This window comes from Vidua macroura, chromosome 3 (assembly GCF_024509145.1).
Source record: "Vidua macroura isolate BioBank_ID:100142 chromosome 3, ASM2450914v1, whole genome shotgun sequence".
Classification (NCBI taxonomy): Eukaryota; Metazoa; Chordata; class Aves; order Passeriformes; family Viduidae; genus Vidua; species Vidua macroura.
In genome coordinates, this window is record NC_071573.1 from 16,551,560 (window position 1) to 16,567,428 (window position 15,869).

The 15,869-nt window shown below is 43.8% G+C and overlaps 1 protein-coding gene and 1 long non-coding RNA gene across 8 annotated transcripts; one reads left to right on the top strand and one right to left on the bottom strand.

The window, feature by feature from the left end:
- Nucleotides 1-1,058: 1,058 nt before the first annotated feature.
- ZBTB18 (zinc finger and BTB domain containing 18) lies at nt 1,059-8,525 on the bottom strand. 4 transcript variants are annotated; one of them, XM_053974372.1, is made up of 3 exons: nt 8,439-8,522; nt 7,024-7,107; nt 1,059-4,897 (listed from the first exon to the last, which is right to left on the bottom strand). In XM_053974372.1, exons 2-3 carry the CDS (start codon nt 7,034-7,036, stop codon nt 3,315-3,317), a joined length of 1,596 nt encoding a protein of 531 aa, XP_053830347.1. In that variant the 5' UTR covers nt 7,037-7,107; nt 8,439-8,522; the 3' UTR covers nt 1,059-3,314. The 4 variants fall into 4 exon arrangements, with proteins under 4 accessions (XP_053830347.1, XP_053830349.1, XP_053830350.1 ...); XM_053974374.1 differs by lacking the exon at nt 7,024-7,107 and having other exon boundaries at nt 8,439-8,525; XM_053974375.1 differs by lacking the exons at nt 7,024-7,107; nt 8,439-8,522 and adding an exon at nt 7,925-8,012.
- Nucleotides 8,526-9,113: 588 nt separating this feature from the next.
- Nucleotides 9,114-14,899, top strand: LOC128805146 (uncharacterized). Of its 4 annotated transcripts, none has more exons than XR_008436304.1 (5): nt 9,114-9,287; nt 12,216-12,297; nt 13,400-13,522; nt 13,800-13,910; nt 14,500-14,899. It is a non-coding gene; the product is annotated as an uncharacterized LOC128805146 (long non-coding RNA). The 4 variants fall into 4 exon arrangements; XR_008436302.1 differs by lacking the exon at nt 14,500-14,899 and adding an exon at nt 9,717-9,893 and having other exon boundaries at nt 13,800-14,275; XR_008436301.1 differs by lacking the exon at nt 14,500-14,899 and having other exon boundaries at nt 13,800-14,275.
- The last annotated feature ends 970 nt before the right edge of the window (nt 14,900-15,869 follow it).

Here is a 15,869-nt window from a genome sequence, read left to right on the forward strand (position 1 = left end):
AAATGGTGAATCTGCCTGGAGCCACAGCTAAAGCTCATCAGCTGCACAGATTTCAGCACTGCAATATTAGCTGTCTTTCAGTCTTGACGATAGTTAAACCCATCTTAACTACACATAATATTCTACCTTCTGAAAGCCTACAGAAAAAGTCTGCTGCCAAAAAACAGAGAATTCTATGCAACCAGAGATGCTAATTGACAGAAGAAAATGTTTTCAAAATATCTCTAATAACACAAAAAACCCACACTGCAAACACAGCAAATGGTGATTGAAAATTGTTATAAAGAATAAAACAGTGAAAAAGATAATTTTGGCTACATACAAATTACTGCCGATGTAGGAAGATAAGCAGAATAGCTTAGGCATTGAGATTCACTTGGTCACTGCACAACTTGAGTTCCACCTAGGCACATGATAAGTGTAATGAAATGTTTAAATTAAGGTATTTTTCCCCCCATCAAATTGGCCCTGCTGTCTCTGTTCCAGCCTTCTAATTTAGCTCTACTTTCATATTCCCACTGGGCTCCACGGTGCTGGTCTTGTTCCTAGGGTAGAGCAGCCTCAAACAAGAATTCTGGGTACATCCGGCAACAAGCATCTAAACCAGGTCTTTTTCAAAGGTTTAGCTAAGCTTATATTTTTTTTATTTTTAGAGAAACATTTAGTTTGTAAGAGAAATATCCAAAAGATTTAGGATTATTTCACTTTTCCTCTGTAGTCCAGACAGCTTTGATGTGTTACCAGTAGTTTGGGCATTTTGACTGCCTACTGTAACACTGACAGCCAGTCAGTACCCGGCCAATGATTCAGATTAAGTTGTTGCCTTCTGCTCTACTGTTCTCATAGAGACTGATATATCAAGAGAGTGAGCCCAAGAGAGCTCCTTGGAATGAAATTAAGCCTACAAAGGGAATTGTGTGCCTGCACATATATTTGCATGGCAGCAAAATTTCTGGAATTCAAGAGATTGCTTCTGTAAAAGTCTTTGGGAAAGTAAAAAAAAAAAAAATTATTAAAAAATACCTCTACAGAATGATTAAGAGCTGCACACAGAGAAATGCTTTCAAAACACAAGCATTTAATTTTTTTAAATGTTAAGTGAGATGTAAATATGCATGGTAGCAACAAAGTGCCCAAAAGCATACTGAAAACATATTCCATACACAGTTAGCAATAGAAGTCTGTACAAAAGTAATAAAGTTACACAATATAAAAAATACTCCATAACTATAATTTAAAAGAGGGAAAAAAGACAAGGGAATTGATTTCTCAGTTCATATAATTTATTGCAGTTAGCACACAGTTTAAAAATTCACCAACACACCAATAGTACAAAACTAAACAGCATTATAAGTTATTCCCTCCTCAGGAAAATAAAACATACTATGATTGTCAAAGCTAGATGTCAGTCTAAGTTTTAGAACAAAAGAAGAATGTGAAACTAAGGAAAGAAAAAAAGCAATCACTCACGAGGACCACAAAAAAATCCAAGAGAAAGTCCATTTTCCTCAGACACTGATTGTCTTTTCTAACTTAAGAAAAGAATGTAGTTTTAAACCTAGAAACTATTCAAGTAACTAAAGATAACGCTCCAAGGCCATTTTCACAGCTTTTTTTTTGTTTTAAATGCCATTACAGCCAAATTAACACACATTTGACCAAATATTTCCAAAACAGTCCAGCAATACACAATGGAGTTTTCCATTCAGTATCTTAAGCACAAAAATAGGCTATGTTTACAGTAGTTAAGGCGATCAAATTTTAAACAAAAGCAGAGAAAAAAAAAAAGGAAAAAAAAAAAGGAAAAAACAGCAAACGTTTTCCATGCTACTCCCATAGACCTTATTTGTAAGTGCAAGACAGGAAAACAAACACTGTGCAAAATGCTTTTGACCTGCGTGTTGGTCATTAAAACCACACGTCAGGCTGCAGTCTCTGCTGCTTGGATACGCATAGTCCTTCCCCGGCCCCCCCGGCCCCCCCTGTCATTCAGGCCTGCCCAGGCCTTTCAGCCCGGGGCTTTTTTTGCTTTTTTTTTTTTTTCAGTCCACAGCCTCTTTTCAACGGGGGGGAAAAAAAAAGAACGACCTATTGTGGTGGAGTGGTGCAGCAGGAATCCTACAAATGCTCATCTGGGGAAATGGATGCACCTCAGTTGGAGCTGGAGTGGGGTCTGTGCAATTAGAAGGGGTCTGGGGTTAGTAAATGCACACCGCACATGCAAATCTCGAAGCCTGGTTGTAAACATTCAATTTTTTTTCTCCTTGTTAACGTAGCTAAATCGGCAACTCGTAGCTTAAGTTCTTCTCAACTTAAAGACAGTGGGAAAGTAAATTTAAATTAGATAAAATAAAAACAGTGCATTTCTCGTCTTTATAACACTGGCATGTTCAACGGTGTCAGGTTTTTTTCCTAAGGAAATTAAATAATTTTCAACTCACTCGTTAAAGTTATACAATGCAAACAAAGACAAAAATATACTGAAAATCATGCATTTCTGTAGCGTTAATATTTACTTTTCAAGACTCAACTAAGAGCATCAACACAACCTGCCAAGTTCTTTGATACCTCCCCCCGGCCCATGTAATCAATTACAGTATACAATAACAGTAATTCACATTTTTTAAACACACAGTTCATCACTGCTGAAGCTGCAATATCCTTTTTCATCCCAAGCAAACCTTCACGTAAGACAGAGTCCCAGTGATCCCAGTGTACTCTCAGGGTTTTTGTTTTATGTTTTTGTGTTGGTTTTTTTCGTGTTTTTTTTTTTTCCAGTGGGAACTGTCAGAAATCCAGAAGTTGCCATAATAAGTTTTAAGTCAACCGCTTGTTTAAAAATAGATAATCCAGCATTTCAGAAATTTTCCATTTGGGTCTAAAAGCATTCAGGTTTCCAACAGCTAGAAAGGACTCATGCAATTATAGAAATGTAAAGGAACTGACAAAATTGGGAGAGGATTTCTACATTCAGATTTTAAGAGGGAAAAAGATCAAGAGTTTAAAAGAACGCAGTGTTTTGGGGAGAATAAAGCCGCATCCAAATTTTTTGAATTGGAGATTCCTTAGAAGTAAAGTATCCGCTGGCTGCTATTCCGAAAAGGGGGAAAAATACGCTCCGCAATTAGTTACTTTGTCGGATTACCTCTACAATTCATTTTTATTGGAGTGCTAAATTAGTGAAATATTCATGCTGCCTTAAAGTGCAAAAACAAGCTAATAGCCAAACTTTCAGTTCAAGGAAACAAGATTGCTTTTAGACTGTACCACAACTATATAGATTTATATATATATTATTTATATATATAAAAATTTTATTTCCAAAGTTCTTGTGAGCTATCTTCTAAGGTCCAGTCTCTGACAGTAGGTAAGCTCAGTGCTTCGCTTTTGACAGACAATGAGTTCACCAACTCACAGTGAAACTTCCGAATGTGTCTGTAAAGGTCTCCGGACTGTGTGAACCTGCGTTCACACCACTTACAAGCATGAGGCTTCTCCCGCGTGTGAACCACTGCGTGGCGGCTCAGGTTGTGGGAGTACTGGAAGCTCTTCCCACACTGGGTGCAAGTGTAGGGCTTTTCACCTGAATGAGTCCTCTCATGACGTTTCAAGGTGTACATGCAAGAAAAAGTCTTACCACACAACGAGCAGGTTGGGACATTGACATCGGTAGCAGGCTTGCTGCGGATCCCGTCCTGCTCTCGAAAGTGCGTGCTTAAATGAATTTGCAGGATGTGGGGGCTAGGAAAGACCTTGTTGCAGAGAGGACACATGAAAATTTGGCCAGCAGGGCTAAGTATGTTTGACACGTAAGGGAGCAAGCTGCTGTCCATGTTTCCTTCCACCTGGACTCTCTCATTCTCTGGAGTTATCATTTCATCATCGCTTGCCTTGTCCTCTCTATCTAGCTCCCTCAAGACCGAATCTTCCCTCATCGGAGCCAGGTGGGCCGGCTCGTACTGTACCCTGTTATTAGTGCTCACACTTTCTTTCACAGTGCTATGTTCCATATCATAGTCATTAGTGCCAACATCACTCTCATCACAGGAAGCCTCTTTTTCCACCTTCACCTGAACCAGGCTGTTTCTAAGCATGTCCTGCGAAGAGAAATAAGAACTGTTCAAATTTTCAACTCCTGAAAGGCTGGACTTGACAGACAGGTCCAGCACGCAGTCAACATCTGCTGAATCCCTCACGGAGGTGACAGACCTCTGGGACAAAGACTCTGTTGAGCTGCAGGGGCTGGCTACTGTTTTTCCAGCTGCTGCTGTGTGCGTCTCTGCCTCTCCGCCAGTCTGGGGAATGCCTGCTGAGTCTGAGGGCAATCTCATCCACATGTTCCCAGGCTCAGCCGCCAAGTCCCTTTTGCTAGGCAGGATGTTCAATTTTTCATCTTCTCCGTCATCTTCATCGCTGGGCAAGTCTCCTGGCATGTGGCTGCTGCCATCGGAGAGGCTCTCCACTTTGTCTGAACAACTTGAGGCGTCTTCCTCCTTTTTTGTACTGTCTGCCTCCGTGGTTGCTTTCTCTTTCAGCTTCTTTTTGCAGACTTTGACAATGTCATACATGTGGAGATAACTGGCAGCTGCTAGCACGTCTTCAATGGGCAAGTCTTTGAACTGGAGCTTTCCTTCGTACATGAATTCAAGCAGGAGAGCGAAAGCTGGGGCTGTAACAATGTCGCTGTTCAGATGAACAATGTCCCTTTTGTCCAGCTGGTCCTTGTAAAAGAGGTGGAAATACATGCTGCATGAAGCCAGTACAGCTCTGTGCGCTCGGAACTGGGCATCTCCTACCAGAACAGTGCAATCACAAAGAAAACCCTGATGTCTCTGCTCACTCAGACACTGTAGCAAATGTCTACTGTGGTCAGGAAACTCCATACTGTCTTCATAACCTATAAGCAACAAAATATTTTTAAAAATTAAATGTAGGTCAGAATCACAGAACTTATAAATCCAAGTAATTCCACTCCAAAAACCGGGTATTTATATTGCCGAAATTCTGGTACTGACACCACGCAAAGATTATTTAACACAAATGTATGATGGCAACTCTTTCCCCGACTGACCACTACAGTTATGATTTCCTTTCTGTGGTAAATAAGCCGGTCTAGTGACCGCATAGGTACATCTGCAATTTTTTTTTGAAGTATCACTGCTGTTCATAAAATCTGTTCAACAGTTTGGTTTTCTTTTTTTTTAGAGAACTTCCTCCAGATTGAGTCCCTAGGAGGGCAGACCTCCCCCCCAGAAAGAAAAAAAGAAAAAAAAAAAATTTAAACACTAAGTTTGAGAGATCACAGAAGCAGCAGAAAAATGTACAAGATCATCTACTCATCTACCTTCTTTTTAAAGTCAAATTGTAGTAAAAGGAGTGGTTCTCACATGAAGAAATATTAGTATACCCAAATTTGTATACCCAAGTCTAACATTCATAAACCACAAAAATTATTTACGTGTGTCAAATTATATCAACAGCAAAAATGGACATTTTTACAAATTTAGTTCATGTGGCTTTCTTCTGGTAGTAAGTACAGGTTTTTTTTAAGGTTTTAAACCTTTTCCACACTGTACAATAGAACATGAACATTTTTTGCCAACATGCAGAATATACAAAAGAAAGCTAACAACCAAAACGCCAACAAGCACCACTTCCCCAGTGCAGAAGGACAGAAATTTCCCTCCCCTCCCACACCAGGCAGAGTTTGCAGTACTAAGATTAAAAAAAAAAAAAAAAGTCATTCAACCATTCAACGTGAGCGTGTGTCCACGTTTAGAAAGAGTATCCCAAGTACTGTTCTTACCCAAGTGTTTTTTATTTGCCTTCCTTGTTGATAAAGACAAAATAAACTTTAAAAAGAAGTAAAGAAGTCAAAAATCAAATGGAAAGTAAAATCTTTTAAAAACCTATGTTAATCTATTCTTCTGTGATTGATAGCAATGGTCTCCCAAACCATCTAAGCAGATCGTGACTCTCCAGGCTGGCAGATATTATTGAAAAACCCTCAGCCCTTGCAAACCAAGATGTACTAAAACTTACAACACAACCCCATCTATGTTCTGTAAAATACCATTGCTAGAGTAAAGCATGAAGATTTACAATACAATCACTTTAAGTGCCCCACAGCCAACATCAATCCTAATCCTTAAGAGGGCTAAAAATAAAGATTGGAGGGCAGCTCACAAGGTAGCTGTGATCAAATTAGGAGGCTGAAAGGACAGAGAGGGACGAAGAAGGAAGCTTATAAACATCTGATCCAGCTGACTGTGGCCATATGGCAGCTGCTGCCCAGATAAAGAGATTAAGAATAGAGGAGTGCGATTACAGCTGTCTGGCCAATTCAGGCAGCTCAAATCTACAAGTTCTAAATTAGTCGCAAATACAAAAACTCCTTCAAATAATTATTGTTACACTAAATAAAAGATTTCAAATGCTACATGCAAGGAAGAAAAGAAGAAACCAGTCAAGCCATTCTCCCGGGTACAAAAGTTTTTAAACACATAACTGATTTCTGTCTTTCAGAAGCACTACAGCTGTATGCTACTACATTTCTGAGCTGCTGGATATTTAACCATGTAACGAAAGACTTCCTTACAAACACATTTTAGCCAAGAAGGTCCTTTTGTAAAAACGCACAGTCTTGTATATTTCATTTATACCCCAGTAAAGTAGTTTAAAAGATGCAAGACAAGAACATAAAGCAAAACTCTCTTAAGGCTTGCTACTAAATCCATTGCAGTTTTGGTCTCAGAAATTCAGGATGAACTTGCTCTCTCCTTCTTCCAAACCAAGACATTCTCACAATATGCATTAAAGTTAATGCTAACAATGTGCCCAAGAACTGATACTCTCCAACTGTAGTTCAAGCCTTTTGACTAAGTCCACTTATCTATTTAATACTCAGTTTCATATATTACCTCTAAACTTGGTTAGAAAAGTAATGTGATTTTTTTTTCTAAAATTCAATAAACAACACACCAAAACAGAAATATGCTGTATCTAATCTATTGCTACTCCTACCTTTAGTACACATAAACCTGATTAAGTCCTTTCCTCTGAGTCTTGCTGGCTCCAGGTCTGTTAGATCGGTGGAAAAAAAGCAGACTAGGAGAGACAGATGCAAAGTGGAGATGATGTTAGAGAGGAATGAGATACCTTCTCCACACACAGATCTGCACACACTAACTCCCTGTCTGTGTGTTAGAATAAAAGGCTGAGGGATGGCAGGCTGTCAGCTGCTCTGACATCATGTTCAGATGGAAATGCTACCTCCAGCTGTGCTCCTTTTAATGCCATATGCTACTCCTCTACACTCCTGCCACCAGCTTTTTCTTAGGAGAACTTTTCTCTTCTGTTAGTATAAACAAAATACTTCAAAGTCTCTTTTTTTCAAACTTTCTAACAGGGAGGAAAAAAAAAAAAAAAGAAAATCCTAAACATATGGGGCTTTACTGTATGTGCAGCATAGCAACACTTCTGCCTTAACTTAGAGGTCCGCTTTACGTGCTGACAGAGTACCCCAGCCACGGGGTTACCCCAGAAAGCCACACAGGCTCGCTTTTACTGAGCCCAGGGGTTCATTTAAAAGCAGAAATTAACCGGACCTATTTACCACCTCACGTCTCTCCGCTCCGCCGCCGGTCCTTTCAGTTCCAGCGTTTAAGGCAGCGCAAGTGACACCGAGCACCAACTCCGGCTCCTTTCGAGCCGCCGAGCAGCTCCCCTGGCCGGGGCACTACTGCGAACGCTCGGCTCGGCTCCTACACCGCTCTTTTCCCGCGGGGGCTGGGGCTGCCCAGCTATTTGACCGCGGCGGCGCCAGGACGCGGGTCCCCGGCCCCACGGGCTCCGAGTGGGCCCCCCTGCCCGAGCGGGAGCCCCGAGCCGCGCCGGCCCCCCCCGGCGACACTCACGCGCGTACCCAGCGGGGCGGGTCACCTGCCCGCAGCCGGGCGGGGACAGCCCGCCGCCCCCCGGGACGGGACGGGACAGGCCGGGCGGGGAAGCGGCGGCGGCGGCGCGCGGCAAGTTCCCGGCGGGCCCGGCCCCGCCAGCCCCGCCGGGCGGCGGCAACTTTTGGCCGGGGCTGTGTGTGTCCCCCCCGGCCAGACACTCCCGTCCGGGGCCCTGGTCCCGCGGGCAGCGCCGCCCCCGCCCGGGGCCGGGCCGTGGCCGGGAGCGCTGGCAGCCGCCCCGCGGAGAAGGAAGCAGCTGCCCGGCGCGCAGGAAAAGCCGCCCCCGGGTCACGGCGGCAACAAAAGAAAAGTAACCGGGAGCGTCGCCGGGGCGGCCGGTCCCACCGCCCGGGGAGCTCTGCCCCCGCCCCTCCGCCCACCCCCAGCCGGACCCGCCGCCAACTCCGCCCGCCCCGCGGGGCCGCAGCGGCCCCGGCCGCGGCGCGGCGGGTGTGTGGGGATGGGGGCAGCGGGACTCACACTGCGCGGCGGCCCGAAGTCCCCGCGCTCCCGCCGCCGCCCGCCGGCTCCTCTTCGCTCACTTGCCGCTCCGGGATCGCGCCTCGCCCCCCGCCCGCCCCCCGCGCCCGCTAGCCGCCGCCCCCCCCCCCCGGGCTCCCCCCTGCCGGCGGCTGAGGAGCGAGCGGGGCAGCCGGCGGAGCGAAGCGGGCCCCGCGCTCAGCGGCTCCCCATGGCACCGGCGGGGCGCGGGGGCGGGCGGGGGCCGGGGGCGGGCGGGGGCGCGGGGCGCTCGTGCGGCGGCGGCACAGCCGGGCCCGGCTGCGGCAGACAGATGTTCGCCCCCTCCCTCCCCGCTCCCCACTTCGGACTCCGCTCCCTGACTGACAGCGCGGCCCGCCCGCGCCGCCGCCGCCGCCAACCGCCGCGGCGCCCCGCCGCTGAGTGACGGGCCGCGGCGGCCGCCGATTGGAGCAGGGCGGCCCGGGAAGGCCGGCGGCGCCGCCAATCGTGGCGCGCGGACGGGCAGGGGGGGCGTGACCCGGCGGGGAGCCGAGGCGGAAGGGGGCGGGGCCGTGCGGGGCCGGGGCGGGGCGAGCGGGGCGGGGCCGGCGGGGCGGGGCGGGGCGCTGGCGGCGGCGCGGTGCATGGCGGGACGGCGGCAGGTGCGGCGCGGCCCGGGCGGGAGCGGCGGGAGCCGTGCCCGGTGTGCTCCCTCTGCCTCGAGTGCTCCTGCAGCCCCGTCCCGCCGCCGCGGGGCCGGGCGGCGTGGAGAGCGTGCCATAAAGTGCTGAGACCAAGCAGTCCTTAGGAGCAGGAGCATTATTGGTGTATTGTGTGTGGTTACGTGTGCGCTGGGTATGGATATAGGTATGGTGCGTATTGCGGTGTTATCTCAAGGCCTAAGAGGCGTCATCTGTCCCTACTAAGAACACACAGTCGACTAGGATAAGGAAACTTTTTGCCAAAGTTCACCAAGGGATCCGTATCTAAGAGAAACTCAAGTTGCTGGTGCTCGGTAACTTTGCAGAAGTTAAATGCAGGAACATCTGGATTAGCATAAATCACGTGGTTGCTAATGGATGCTGCTGCAAGATGTACAAAAATAGAGTAGCTTTGCCCTGCCACATTTATGATTGGATAATTAGAAATAAGCACCAGTGGGTAATTAGGTGATTCATATCATACCATTGTTTAAAACTCCTAAAGCAGAATCTCAGGGGTGTGCCCAGTTTGGCTGGGGCACTTTAGATGCAAGAATAAATATTTATGTTTGTAATTCTGTGGTTTGTGTCCTAGCCTCTCTCCTTGATTGGCACCAGCCAGCTGTGAATTCATAACGAGTGCAAGTGCTTTGCCTTCTCACTTCCAAGGAAGTGCTCTGCCCTGAGCTCCCACCTCAAGCGTTGAATTACTGTGGGTCACTTTTGTGCTTCCTGCCGTGGCGGGGCGGATTATGAGGAGCATTGCCAGCAGGTTGGCATCGTTTGGGATGTGTGTGTGCCCAGGTCTGCGCGCTCCCGGGCAGCGCTGGGCAGGCTGGTGCCTGAGGGGAAGCGAGCTCTCCAGACCTCATCATGGTTCACAGGCAGATTGAGGTCAGCAGCTTTGGAGAATGCCACGGCTTAATGGCGGGTTAGGGTAGGGCAGTGGAGGCCAGGTTTGAAGGGTTAAGGTCTTCCTTAGCAAAGGACTAATCCAAGGAGATTTGGGTATTTCCCCATCTCCCCTTCGGTTTCAGGTAACGAGGTAATATAGGGAAGTATTTTAAAGAAAACAGGGATAACCAACAGAGACTTGGAGTTTAAAACAGAAAGAACTCCGTTATGTATTAACCAAAATTGTTTGAGTAGCTGTAAAAGCTAAAAACCATGTACTTCGTCTCTTCAGTAATATGAAACTGTTATAAAGAAACAGACTGAATTCTAGCTGTGCCTAATTGCTCTGACAGCACTGCTATGTATATAACACAGCAGCTAGCATCTAGGTGTCCATATGCTTCGAGCATTACATAGATACATGAAAATGTAAAATATACATGTCCAAAAGAAAGCACTTTTCACTCCATCCTTCAGTGAACTAATTGCTCACACTAGGTGTGGAAATTTTAATTATTAATTTTCAATCTCACTTAGATACTGATACAATTCCAACATTAAGAGTTTGGGTATTTTTTCCATTGGCACCCTGTTTCATATTTCATTATAGCTGGAACTTCATAGGATTTTGTCCTTGTCTTCAGGATACAGCAGCTAAGATGCTGACTCTTCATCTTTCCTGATCGTTTCCTCAGTGCTAATAATCACTTCATCGGAGAAAAATCAGTACAGTATTCCCTGCTGCCTGTCATTTCTTGAACATCTTCCCTATAGCTACTAAACTGCTTTTTCTTTTGATTGCAAAAATAAATGTTGAAAGTACTTTAACAGGAAATAATTCAAAAAATAGTTTTAAAGTTCAGTTTGTTTAGGTTTTTATAATCTTAAATATACAAATAACTTACACAGTTATATGTATTTGAACTGTCAGTGACTGTGCCTGAAATGATTACATTAACTGTGTTGTCCTAGATCTCTACACTTCATGCTGCCTCTTCCTTCCTCAAGTAAGCTATTTCACCAGCTGCTCTGGGTTGGTTAGTAAGACCTCAGTTTGTGAATATTTACTTATACAAGTACAGCTTTACTGAGGGAGGCAATTTAGGCATTTTCATAATACAAAACTCTTTGGAAAATGAGTCTGCTTAATGTGAAAAAAAAAAAAATTATTTGCTAAAGAGGACATTTAGCAAATGGACTTTCTCAGATCCTTACAGACTTATACAGGACCTGAAATTTAAAAATAAATGTTAAATAAAATTTAATTTAATTACTGTTTGTACTTTCTGTTAAATTATTTTTTCCTCCTCATATACAAGAACTTGCCTCCTTATGTCTTAATATGTACTGAGAAAAAATTTACTGTCCCTCATCTAGTATTTGCAATGGTGACTCCTAATTAAATCAGGTTACGTTCTCTTTTCAATTCTGTCATTTGGTTATATGACCTCCAGCAAATTGCTTTGTCTGTTTTGTGTAGACTGGTTCACCCTGGGGCTGCAGGTTATTTCTTACTACAGTTATATTTAAGAGAGTGATCTGCAATTACCATTTATACAGCTGTTATAATAAACCACTTTTTTTTTACTATTTCTAAATAGGATATGGAGAGGAACAGAGAAAAAGAGTGTAGGTAACACTTTAAGATTAAAAATCTTTTTTGGCAGTGAGTAAAGCTTTATTGATTTAAACCTGGAACTGTTGACATTTGTCTGGGATTTTTTTAATGTAAAAGGAACTCTATTTTTTTTAAAGTACTTAGAGAGGTTTAGAGACTTAGCATTATGATAAATATAGAAACAAGACGATAGAGAGTGAATTAAGGAAGAAAACCTTTAGAGGGAAAACTCACAAATACCCAATAGTCCAGTTGATCCTCTATTAGAAAAAATAATATAAGACATGCATTCCATTGGAAGGGATGGTGAAGCCTTGTTGTAAAGGGACATAAACATCTGGCAGTACACCTGGTGTCTACACATATTTATAAATCACCTCGGGCATCCCAAGGTACTGTAAAGAACACACACAAGAAAATTGAACTAAGAACATTCGTAAGCCAAGGAAAATAAAAATTATCTCAATATAGCATGGAAAGAAATGAGCCTTATTTACTTCACAAACACAGTTTGGAAAGACATGATGCAATTTTGCACTTCTTGCACCTTTTCTCTTGCTGACTTTCATTTATATCCTCCAGGCAACAAGGAGGCCTGAAGGCCTTTGGCTCATAACCAACGCTGACGTTGCAGTGTGGAGCTACAGGAGCGCCTGCAGCTCAGGTAGAGCCTCCCGGCTTTTGCCTCTGATCTGAGAACATCGAGGTTTCCTGGCGTCTTTTCTAACACAGTTTGTGTGGTGAATCTCCCAATATTGTTTGTTGCTGCTCAAGATTCATTGATACGTAGTGAGTTGCTTTGCAGATGCCAGCTTTGCCTGCTAGCCTTAAAAGTGTTTGTCACATTTGTTTCCAGAGCTTGAATGGAGTTGTGTGCTCTTGGAAACTCTTCTGAGGACAGTCCAGCAGAAGAGCCCAAGCTGACAAGGGTCAAAGTGCCTGTGTGACATTTGGGCCCAGAGCAATAGATTTATATGCTAACACAACATAGTTATTCTGAAGAACCAGATGAAAATCTGGTCCTTAGTACTTTCTTATACCTACTGCAACACAGTTTTCCGCATTTTCTTCAAATTGTAAAGTAGTGCTGTCCTAATTATTACTGTACATTCCATTAATTTTGTTCTTGATGGCAAAAAAGAAATTGACAATGGAAACTGCTTCTCTGCCACCAAATATCCCAGGTTTACGCCCTACAGGTTATTTCAAAATGTATACTGTCACCCTTATGCATTGCTACTGTTTTCATTCATAGGACAATGGAAAGTCGGTACCCTCTTGGTAAATTAAAACTCTCCCAGGAAGTTTTGATGAATAGGATTGGAGATAAAGCAGAAAAAATATCTACAGTATTATGTATCCCAGAGGAGTGAAAATTAGGATTTATGATCATGGCACTCTAATGTTTTTTTTCCTTTTATTTTTTTTTTTTAACTGTAGTGTAACAATTGATGGCAGTCTGGTTTTCAGAAAAATTAAAAACTAAGTAGTTTTTGAGGCTTCCATCACACTTGAGGTTCAGCTGATGTCACCGTGAACAGAGTTTTCTCTCTGGGGAACCAGTGCTGAGGAAGTGCCAAGATAATATAATACAGCATTTGCATGAATTGGCTAAATGTGCATGTTATTGTGCCAGAGGCTGACTGGATCAGTAATTCTTATCTGCCCAACTATGCTGGATAAGCATCAGGATGTACTCATCTAAGAGCTTTTCTTACTATGTGGGCCAAAACCTCTTCTCTCATCTCAAATGCTCTCACATGTAGGAGAAGGAGTGCCCTGCGCTGAGGTTTATCACCAAGGTGACTTCTAACATTCACACTACAAACTGAGGACAGACTGCACTGATAAACTTCCTTTATGTCCAGATGTCTTTTTCTGGAGCACAGGTTTGTCTAATTTTAAGCTACAGCTTCTGCTTCACGTGGGGATTATTAACGAGGGCAAGGATTTCTTCATGATGTCCCAAAACAATTTCAAGGCTCTGCATAAAAATTTGATCGTAAAAGATGGAATTGGTCTTGTGGGTGGAGACGTGAACTGGAATTCAGTTGGATTTGTTTGTTGACTGTTAATGACATGCACACTGTCACTGGAAGCAGAACTGAAATGTTTTCTCTCTAAAAATCTCCTTTTGTATACAAAGGCTTTAAATTTCCATCCTAGGAACACCTGGCTGCTGGAGTCCAGTCTGACAACTACAGCCAACCACGAACAGATGCTTAGTTGAGGACAGAACTACACCAGGAGCCACTGTGTGCTCACGAGAACACGGAGGTATTATCCCAAAGATACATAACAAACACAAAACCTCAAGTTAAAACAGAAGAGAGACACAAGTCATGATGCCTGGAAAGGAAGAGGATGGGAGTGGTGGTTTCTTTGTGCTCTGAGCCCCTGCAGTGGCAGAGGTGTACTGGGTGGGACAGCTTAGAAGGCATCCAGATGTCTTCCTTTCACAAAACCTCCTGTGGTTCCTGCTGAGGTCCTGTGGGTGTGACTGGTTATTGTAATTGGAGTAATTCTGAGAAAGTTAGAAGGTGTGAAGCCATTTCAGCTAGTGTGGTGCCTCACACCAATTCTGTAGTTCTGCCTTGTTCAGAAGTTAATAAATAAAATGGCACCTTAGTTTTACAAAACCATTGGTTTAATTTATATCTTTTTATATGCTGAGTGTAGGTGTATGCTTCTGTGTATATTTGTGGGGTGCCCCCTCTACAAGGACATGCTGTAGAAACAAAACAAGTAATAGCCCCTGTACTATTGTTTCACTATATTTAAAGCAGACCTGAAAAATACAATGTTTAGCCAAAACTCTGTTAATTTTTCTTATGCTTTTTTTGTAATTTCTTTCCTATCATTACAGATTACAAAGACATTTATGCCTAAACAGAAGCTGTCTTCTTCCAATCAGCCTGCTCTTTCTGCTCAGTTCATTCACTAAATCATTTAATCACCCAAGGCCATATGTTACCATCTTGTGTAAAATGAGTGGAAGAGGAAAAAAAAAAAAGCAAAAATCTCTGCACAAGTGTGGGTGTCAGCATCCAGCATAGCTCCCACTAGGAAGCACAAAATATAAAATGTTATCACCAGTGAATGTGACTATGAAAATAAACCGAGACAGACAAAAGAAAGAGACAAGCCATTGCAAAGGTGAAAAATACAAGCTCTGAATATCAATTCTGGGTGGAAAGGTTATGGACGAAATGTTGCATGTTAGTCCATGTGCTCTTATTTTCAATATCCTGCCATTAATATAATGCTTTGCTGTAATTAACTTGAAAGCACATTAACTCATGCTTACAGCCCCGTTTTTCTCATGGCATGAGTAAGACCCTGTCCCTGTTCCATCTTCTCTCCCTCTCCCTCTCTCTCTCTCTCTGTGTACTGGTTCACGTTTTGTCCCACGTATTTTTGCGTGGAGTCTTGTGCTTTTACCACTTGGCTTCAGCTACTGTTCATTGTCACAATTACTTTGCATGGCTTTCTGTCTTGGCACATTTGCTGGGTGATAGACCCTGGGGAAACACATGACTCTGAGCAAGTTGTGGGGTACGTGCTCCTGTCAGGGAATGAGGAGGATTGAAAAAAATTAAAGGTGGAAAAGCTTTTCTTTTAAAAGCAAGGGGACTTTTCTTTCATGAAACAACCAGTTTCTTCTACCTAGAGGAAGCTATTATGTTTTTCCTTGCCTTTGAGCTTGTGACTGCTGCAGCTGGAGATGGGAGAGCAGCTGATCAAAAAGCCACTCCACTTGTAAAGACTCACAGGACAGGGGCATAACACTACAGACTTCAAAAGAAACCCCTTCTCTAAAACTGCACATACCAGTTTATCCTAAGACTATGAAAGCATAAAAGATTGTATTTTCATTTGCATGGTTTGCTGATTTTTATTTGGCAGCTATAATAACAACAGGCTACAGTGAGCCCATAAAACAAAGTGAGAACAGCAGCTCGTTTTTGTGGCAGAATGTAATGGCTATGGCTAAAGGGCTTGCATAATTCATCTTAAACCCTTATGCCTCTATTTATTGACTTTTAAATGAAAATTAAACTCTTAGAGCCATAAGGAGGCTTCTGGTATCTGAAACAGGATTTCGATGATGATATTTTTATCTGACACTACCAGCTGAAAGCTCCTATCAGGAAGTGGCTGAGCAGGGCTGGGTCTCCCCTCCCCAGCCTGCTCTTGGTGTAGCACCAAGGCCTTTGGAGACCCAGGGAGGAGGGA